At 53.6% G+C, this 8,944-nt stretch overlaps 1 protein-coding gene across 1 annotated transcript; it reads left to right on the forward strand.

Moving 5' to 3' along the window:
- The first annotated feature begins 725 nt into the window (after window positions 1–725).
- On the forward strand, window positions 726–8,125 carry CACFD1 (calcium channel flower domain containing 1). Its single transcript, XM_038156573.1, has 5 exons — window positions 726–1,078; window positions 5,613–5,685; window positions 6,109–6,234; window positions 6,341–6,448; window positions 6,823–8,125. The coding sequence occupies exons 1-5, from the start codon at window positions 955–957 to the stop codon at window positions 6,914–6,916; spliced, it is 525 nt and encodes a 174-aa protein (XP_038012501.1). The 5' UTR covers window positions 726–954; the 3' UTR covers window positions 6,917–8,125.
- The last annotated feature ends 819 nt before the right edge of the window (window positions 8,126–8,944 follow it).

Consider the following 8,944-nt stretch of genomic DNA (forward strand, 5'->3'; position numbering starts at 1 on the left):
TCCAGATTTACGTTCCATTCCTGGAGGAGCCAGAAAATAGATTCCTGAAGTGAGATCCTCGAGGAGCTGGATACATCAGCTATCCCTCTGCAGTGCGTGGGTGATGCAGGCCCTGGGCCTTCATTTCCTGTCTGACAGGAGATGGTAATGAAAAGACATCCTTTCCTTAATCCCTTTTTTGTAACCTTTTAGCAGATGGGATCTGTCTTCCCACTCTGCTCTGGATCCCAAGTCTCACTGCTATTTGTTGTTCCAGATCGATGTGCAGAGCTGGGCTCTGCTTGTGTTCCGCGCTCATCTGCACAAAATGCAGCTGTTGCCTTCATCATTTAGGAGAGTTCAGGGTGTTCCCCTGTCCCATTTGGACGCCACCAGGTTGCCAGCTGAGGCATCTACTTGCAAAGTGCTACCTCTGCTCCCATTTCTAGGGAGAAAACCTGATTGCAGTCAGATAAGGGGAGCGCAACCCTCTTATCTGGAGAGCAGAATTTTGCAGCAGCGCTCAGTTCCCTCTCAGTCAGTGCAAGGATTCCTGTTTCCCTTTCTGGAAAAGCAAACACTGGCTTGCCTGGATAGCAACACCCGGTTGTTCCCTGGGGCACCCAGAGCTGGTGTGAGGTACGTGGCTCTGCCTGTGCTGATGAATATGAGCAGCAGAGCTCTGCCCACAGCCTTTTAATGCGAGTGACATCAAAGCCAAAGCCCTGCCTGCTGCCGGGGGGGACCCACAATGCAGCTCGAGACAGCCGTGGAGCAGCTCCAGGCCCGCTGGCATCACCGCTCTGCAGCCAGCCACCCTCCATTGTCAGCCCTGGGGGGCCAGCCCTGCATGGGGACACGGGCACGGGCCCAGGCCTGGCTTTAGGGGCTGTGCCCTGGGCTGGCTGCAGGAGGGGGTGACACGTGGGGGCTCAGGCGGGGAGCAGGGCGCTGAGCCCCCGGCAGCCAGGGGAGATGAGCTCGCAGGATGAGCAGTTCCCAGCAGCAGCAGCAGCTCCCGAGGCAGCAGCGGCCGATGAGGGCATGACCTGGTGGTACAGGTGGCTCTGCAGGATTGCCGGGGTCATCGGGGGCATGTGTGAGTATCCCCTCCCTTCTGCCCCCTCCTGCATGACAGAGCTCGTGTCGGGGTCCTGCCACTGCTGTGGGGGTCACCTTGGCTGTGCCATGAAGGGGTTTTGGGGTGATGGGTTGGTGCCAGCTCTGGGTGCTGGTTTGCTGTGTTTGGGGCAGGAGGGAGAGCCTTCTGCTGTGCCTGCACAGGGTGGCTTCAGCTGCCCACCAGGGATGTGCTCTGTGCTCAGTGAACACCAGGGCTCAGCTGCCCACCAGAGATGTGCTCTGTGCTCAGTGAACACCAGGGTGCTGAACTTTGGCACCCGGCAGCGGGGACGTCACGGGGCGATCTGCAAATCCCCGAGGTTCTTCTTGCCTGTGGCACTCCCTGGCAGTGATGGGAGCAGCAGCTGAGCCCTGGTGCCTGGCAGGCAAATTAGATGGTTTTACTATGAGCACCAGGCTCATGGGGGTCAGGTCAGGGCTGAAGAGTGGCCACAGGGTTTAGTTTATCCTATCTGACTTTTGGGTGTTTATATGTTCCTACAACTTGTTTTTTTTCCCCTCATCCTGACTGTCAGAGCATGTTTCCCATTGCTCCCGTTGCTGATTGCAGAAGGCCTGCTCGTGGGTTTTACTGAAGGTGAAGAATGGTTTTGGTTTGTGCTGTGTGCTTTTAAGGGGTCTGGTAGGACACAGAGAGCGGAGCTGCAGACGCAGAGCGAGTTGGCTGAGCTCAGAATTACCTGCTGCTGAAAAAAATTTTCCCAGGGAAAGAGTCTCAGCAACTTTGCCAGAAATCAGCCTGTCCTGGAGTGCTGTTTTGCTACATTCTGTGGAGAGATTAATAGCTCTTAAAAGCAGGAGGGACTGTTATGACCGCTTAGTCTGATCTCCTGCAGAGCACAGGATGGAGAATTTCTCCTGCTTCAGGTCCACGACTTCAAGTTAAACAAGAAGGTTTCTCAGCCAGTGCAATCAGCCCTGATTTATTCCATCAGCTGGAGCTTCGTGTCTGATCACCCTCTCCCCCTGCCTGCCCCTTCCCATGCCTGCCTTTTGCCTTGGGGATGAGCTGCACAACCCCACGATGCTTTTGGAGCTGACATTTGCACCCTGTGGTATCACTGGGCAGGCTCCTGAAAGCCCTTTTTGGCCAGGCTGGTAAAACATGTGCTGCTCTCACGGTTCCATGTGCTAGGTGCTGAAATCCTGGAGGTGTGACAGGATTTGGTGGGACTGCTCTGAACACCCCGTGCCCTGCCGGAGGCCCCCGCGCTCCTGGCCCGGCCAGCAGCCAGGAGAACCAGCTGGGAAGTGTCTGTGGAGCAGGTCCCAGGTGGAGGTTCAGAGGAGCAGCTTCTTTCCCACGGGCTGTGGCTGTAGCAGGAGCCTCAGCACTTTTCCTGCCGTTTTATCCCATGCAGAGCTTGGGGTGATGTGGATGGAGGGTGAAGAGCTGGTGGGTCGTGCTGGTGGCACTGCCAGCCTCGTGCAACATCAGCTCACGAGCGGCTTGAAAGTGCAAATTTCTTCTTTTTCCCTTTCTGTCTTTGTGTTTCAAAGCAGCTGAATTATACTTGGATTATTTTCCCAACCTTTTGTTCACGGCTCTGCGACCTCGTGGCTTGTTTTTACAGGAAAGATGAGAGTTTTATGTCTTTGGGTGAGTCTGGGAGAAGCTTTTGGAAGAAGAGCCAGGTTCTTAACAGGGTTTGCCAAAGATCTGGGGAGTGACAGCTGGCTCTGGAGCCTTGACTGTCTCTTTATCAGGCAGAGAATGAGGCACAAACTCTCCTTATGAACAGGGAAAAGGGGGATTGTGGAAAAAACAACCAGTGCCCCATGCTACCAGCATTCCTCTTCAAAATGCTGCTTGTTCAGCATCACCTTGTTGAAGGTGAATGGTTTGGAGAGGAATAAACCAGCAAGGCTGGAGTTTGCTGTTGCTCTCAGAGCTCTCTGTGAAAGAACAGAACTAATTTATAAGGATTGTGAGCAACTGGATTGTAATGCTGCTACAGGGCTGGATTATTTCTTACAGAAGGAAAAATTCCCTCAGAAAGGAAGAGAAACTTCGCTAGTGGAGGTGAGAGCAGCAGACAACATCTGCCACATGCAAACACCTGCAGCCACAGCTTGCTTCAGCCAGAAAAATCCAAGGGCTGGAGCAAGAACCAGACAGACAAGGTTCAGGATCCCTTTCTGGCTCCTGCACACGCTGGCTTGGTGACCTTGGCCAAGTCCCTTCTCTCCTTGTGTTCCTGTTTGTAATGGGACGAGGAGAGTCTGTGGCTTTTGTAAAACACTCTAGGAGCAAAAATAGGCTTGTGTTGAGGACAGTGACCAGCTGCTGGAAATGAATAGAGCCTTTGTAGGGAAGGGTGTCCTTCCCCCCTCATTTTAGCTCCCAGTTATTTGTGCTTCCTCAGGGACTCGAGATGGGACAGCAGTTAAACAAATGGCAGAACTGTCTGTCTCCCATAGCTTACGTGCCACGGAGCATTGTCTGCATGTTAACCCTGTTGTGAGGCCTCTGTTCGAAAAGAAAATACCTTAAAAAGAAATCTTTGGCTTGGCAGGGATGGGATCAGCTCCTGCCCTGGTGGGACAAGGATGTACCAGGCTGTGTGGGACTAGCAGCTCTGCAAAGGAGACCCAAGGTCAACGAGTTGTTCTGTGGCTGTTGGCAGCAGCTCTGGGGACAGTGCTCCTGTGATCCCAAACCTTTGACTCCTTTCCTGCTGCTCCTGCTGACGTGGGACTTGCTCAGCTCTGCTTCCTGGGTCATTAGTCCTCTGGCAACCAGGCTGGTTGCTGAGCCAGGACTGCTGCAGGATTGCTTTGGAGTGTTTGGGGACAAAACCAAACCAGAAACCTGGCAAAACAGCCCCTGGTTGGTTTGATTAGGGGAAAAAAAAAAACAAACTTGTTTGGAAAAGAACATTCTGCTTCCCTTGGTTTGTTGTGTGGTGGAGACCTGCTGGGAAGTGCCTGGACCTCTGTGCTGCTCAGCAAGGCAGGGTCCTGCCCCAGCCCTGGCTGTGTTTTGGGGGTGGCTGAGAGGTTCTGCTGCTCCGCTAATTATAAAGTGCCAGAAAGTCACTCAGCATTATTGTCAGGAATGTCCTTTCCTGGGGGACAACGAGTGCCACGAGCCGGGGGTGCTTCCCCCAAGCTCCTCTTCCATCAGCATCCAAGGGTTTGGTGGTCACAGGGAATTGGAACCCCCTGGTTTGGGCCCAGCTCTCCATGCTGCCCACAGCTCCCAGGAATCCTGCTTGCCATTGCTCCTCTCTGGCTGTTTGCATGTGTGACCATGAACAGATCACCCCACCCCCGTGCCTCAGTTTCCCCTGCAGTGTGGGGACAGTGACACCAGAACCTGTGTGATGGCAGGGTGAGAAGTGTCCTTGGAGCACGAATATTAGCACATCCTCTGGAATAACCCCTCTGCTAGCTGATCTTGTTCTTGCAGGCCTCTCCAGAAGATTTTGGGTCCTGTGGACTTAGTTCTAGGAAGTGTTAAAAAATAACGTTTTTTTGGTATTTCCTAAGACCAGGAGGTCATTTGCTCATGGGATGACCTTCAATCTGTCCTGTCATTGCCTGCAATTCTGCTTCCCAGCCTGGTAAACAAGGATAACTATTTTTAAAGGAACTTTGAGGATTCAGCAGCGACTGCTTAAAAGAAACCTTGCAAGCATGTGCCAGGCTTTTGAAGGTCAGGGCTGCTCACAGCAGCTCTGCTCAGGAATCCCCTCAGCACACACTGAAAATCCTCAATCCAGGGCTGGTCTCATCCTCAGAGAGGGGCTCTGCTGCTCTCCATCTTCCCCAAGACTGCCTTTAAAGGCTATAGAATCCATTTTAGCTGGAGTTTTGCAGTGTGATGATGTTTGCTGAGGTGTGTCTCCTGCCCTCCCAGCTGGGCTCGAGTTCCTGGTGCCAGCTCTGGCCCTGGCAGAGAGAAGGGGCCATATCAGGTGCCAGGAAACTCTGCAAGTTTAATGAGGCAGCAGGGAGGTGGATGCAGCTCGGCTCAGTCACTGCTGCCTGGTTCCTCTCCCTGAGTTACAGAGCCAGGAGCACTGGGGTTAATTTGGGTTTTATTCACTTCCATTTATATTAGCAGAGACCCACACTCAGCTCTTTTCTGCCCATCTCTGGTGAAGCTGCCCAGAACCAGCAGTGAGTGGCAGAGGCTGGGTTCACCTCTGCTGTGTTTATTGTTTTCCTGTGTGCAGATCATGTTTTTGCTGAACTAGCCCTGTGCTGCTCAGAGGTGGAACCTGCTGGCACTGCTTGTCTACCTTGGCACATAGAATCCAGGGGCACATCCTGGACTCCATGTGGAAGAAATGTTGTTCTACACAAGGGAAATCATTGTTGGGACAGCACTCAGAGCAAAAGGATACCAGAGGAGAGCTCTTCCCTGCATTCTAGGCTCCTGTTGGATCACCAGACCTTTCCACCCACCAGCCTGTGCCCACAGGTGCTGGCTAAGGGCATACAGGGTTGGTCATGGTGGTCACTGAAAACCTCTTTCTTTCCAGCCTGTGCCTTTGCTGGTCTCTGGAACTGTGTCACCATCAACCCCCTGAACATTGCAGCCGGCGTGTGGATGATGTGAGCAGGTTTATTTTCCTTTTCCTGCTGGGAGGGAGGCATTTTTAACCAGACCCCACTGAGGGGGGCAAAGCTGCCCTGCTTGGGCAGTGGATGGGAGTGAAACATCCATCAGGCTCTGGGAATTGCCAGATCTTGCTCCATCAGGCAGGCTGGGATGTTAGGTTTATTCTGTTTATATTATTTCTTTATGCATTTTTAGGTAAATACTGAGATACTCTTGTCCAAAATAAATCTGGGGCAGCAGGGCTTGGAAATTTGGCAATTATCAAGAAGTGAGGGGAGCAGAGCGGGGCCCAGCCTCACCATTCCCTCCACCTGCACGGAGCATGGAGTGTCTCCTCTCTGTGGGCCCGGGGGGCGTTGCTGACCCCCACTCTGGTGACTAAAAGCAGCATTAACTCTGGTTTGCTCTCTCTGGAGGCTCAACGCCTTCGTCCTGTTCCTGTGCGAGGCCCCGTTCTGCTGCCAGTTCATCGAGTTCGCCAACGCCGTGGCCGCCAGGGCCGACAGGCTGCGGGCCTGGCAGAAAGCAGCCTTCTACTGCGGGTGAGGATGCTCCCGGGGGCTGATGGCGGGCACACCCCGGGCAAAGAACACCCCTGCGGCCCGTGGGGAGCGGGGCCCCGCTCTGAGGGCTGCCCCTGTCTTCCAGGATGGCCGTGTTCCCCGTCGTGCTCAGCCTGACGCTGACCACGCTCCTGGGCAACGCCATCGCCTTCGCCACCGGCGTGCTCTACGGCCTGTCGGCCCTCGGAAAGAAGTAAGAGAGGGCCAGCTGCTCGTGGAGGGCAGGGAAGGGGGAGATGGAGCTCCAGCCCCTGCCCCATCTGCCTCCCTAAGGCTCTGCTTTCCTCGTGCACAAACCGTGCTGAGGGGTGGGCGCGGCCAGAGAAAATCTCCCTGATCTCAGAGCCCTGGGAGGGAAGGTCCCGGGGGTGCTGAAGCTCTGGATTTTGGGAGTTCTGAGGGTCCCACTCTTCTGTCTGCAGCTGTTGGGTGGATGGGGGCAGAGAGCAGCTTTGGGGGCTGGGGAGGGCCAGCAGGTGTGGTTTGACCCCTGGAATCCCTTGGCACGGAGAGGCAGCCCCAGCTGGGACAATCCTGCCATCCCCACGCTGTCCCTTCTCTCCACAGGGGAGATGCCATCTCCTACGCCCGCATCCACCAGCAGCAGAAGCAGATGGATGAAGAGAAGCTCACGGGGAGCCTGGAGGGACAATCTCTCTGAAGGACACGAGTTCTGGGTAGCATCTCCTGGACAATGAGATGGTGAAGATGTGGAAATCCACTCTGCCCTTCCCTCTGTCCACTCCCTGCTACACCACAATTTCCCTGGACACTGCAGCAACTGGAAATCTCAGGGGCTGGGGCAGGCTGCATCCTCTCCTCACACCAGCAGCCAGACCTCAGCATGTCTCTCCTTCTCTCCTCAGCCCTCAACCCAAACAGTGTCCCTATTTTTAATATTTTCTTTTCTTTTTGCTGCAGAGGTGCTGGCTCTCTGAGTGCTGCTTTCCCAGCCTTCTTGTTTTTTTGACTGCCCTCTGGATGGGTGAGGAGGACAGAGTTCCTGCCAGTGCAGGTTCCATGTGTTTAGGAACACTCCCTGGGATGGCCCTTCCCAGGTACAACCCCTAAAACCCCCTGATGCTTAACTTTGGTCTTCTTCCACTGTTTTAATTATGGGACCAAGCACTGGAGGCATCGCTGCACGGGAAAGGATTTCCAGCAAAAGCCCATCTAAAGATAAAATCCATCTCTTCAGAGGAGCTGCCAGAGCTGCTGGGTCAGATCCTGGGACCTCCAAAGCACAGTCTCTGCTTCCTCTGGATACAGCTACAGGCAGAGACTGCCATTTACTTGAATTATGAGAATTAATTACTTTGTCTTAATAAGGGCACTTTTCTTAAGCTTCACTCTTTTACTGGGGCAGAAGGGAAACAATATTTGCTGTACCTCAGCTGAAAAGGATGTTGTTTCTTGAGCCAAGTGGGAATTTTTGCTGGTGTGAGGGTCACTGATGTGCAGGAGCATTGAGCATTCCTGCCTCGTGAGCCTGGGACTCTGCATCCCTCTGTGAAGGAACCTGCTCTGCTTGCCTGCCACAGCCTTTGTTTTTGGGATTGTGGTTTTTTGCATCAATCCTGAGCTGCTTTTGTGTGGGAAGGTGGCACATCTTCCCTGTGCAAACAGAGAGGAGGCTGCACCATTTCAGTGTGGACAGCTGGGATGTTTTACTTTGCTGTTCCAGGCTCTTTCTGTGATTTTCACATTGTATTTTCTGTTTGCTTTGTACCATGCAGTACAAAACTGCTCCCTAAGTCCAGATCCCCCTCTTCTCATCCCACTTTGTCCTGGGGATTTTAATTTATTTGATTTTTATATGGTTGCTTTTTGTTTTGATTAGGAAAAAGGGGAATAATTTATTTCTAGTTTATTAAGTACTTTAATGGGACTCATTTTCTCTGGACATAGGAGAAAGGAGTGCTCTGTTTCCTGTCCTTCACAGGGCTGCCTCATTTCACCAGGGGTCTCTGAACCCAGGGACAGCCCTGGCTGCTGCAAAATCCTGTTTCAGCCTTCAGAGTGTTTCTCAGACTCTTCAAAAAAAGTGTGCTGTCCTTTGACCCCTTTGTCTCGTTCTGGGCCACAAGCTTGACAAGCTGTGTTTTCCTTCTCTTCTGGGAGAGAGAAGGGAGGAAAACTGTGCTGTAACTGCTGGACTGGGACAGCCACCAGCACTGTGTGTCCCTCTTTGAATCCTTGGGTACAGAGGGGTTGTGCTGTGCTCTGAGAAATGCTGCTGGAGGCCGAGTGCTGTCTGCCAGAGGGGTCTGTCCATGCTGAAAACTCTCCTTAAACCCTGCCCTTCCTCAAGCTGCCAGCTCCTGTGAGCTGCTGCTTCTTCCCTGGAGCTCAGGGGCTGTGAGGATTCCCACCAGGCAGGATTTCCTGGATGTGGGCACCCTTTTTGTGCAAAGGCCCTTTCCCCCTTCCTTTGAACTGGGATTGCTCCAACACCCCTTGTCCGGGATGCAGAGCAGGCACCACCAGCATGGGTTTTTCCCACAAAGGAAGTTTATTTCCCTCAAAGCTGTGCTGGTTTGGAGCCCCCAGCCCTTGGCTGATCCCTGGTGCTGAATGCAGTGCAGGAGCCACTGGCCCACGCCTCCTGCTGCCTGCAGGGATGGGTGCTGCAGGAGGAGTGGGGGCAGCTCCAGAGGGAATGACCTCTGGGTGCTGCCAGGGCGCAGTC

The sequence above is a fragment of the Motacilla alba genome, chromosome 17 (assembly GCF_015832195.1).
Source record: "Motacilla alba alba isolate MOTALB_02 chromosome 17, Motacilla_alba_V1.0_pri, whole genome shotgun sequence".
NCBI classification, from domain to species: Eukaryota; Metazoa; Chordata; class Aves; order Passeriformes; family Motacillidae; genus Motacilla; species Motacilla alba.

Excerpts from the sequence above, each read along its gene's own strand:
- CACFD1 (XM_038156573.1), top strand. The coding sequence starts at position 955 with ATGAGCTCGCAGGATGAGCAGTTCCCAGCAGCAGCAGCAGCTCCCGAG. Across the intron at positions 1,079-5,612 it reads CGGGGTCATCGGGGGCATGT|CCTGTGCCTTTGCTGGTCTC; the intron begins GTGAGTATCCCC and ends CTTTCTTTCCAG. Across the intron at positions 5,686-6,108 it reads GCAGCCGGCGTGTGGATGAT|GCTCAACGCCTTCGTCCTGT; the intron begins GTGAGCAGGTTT and ends CTCTCTCTGGAG.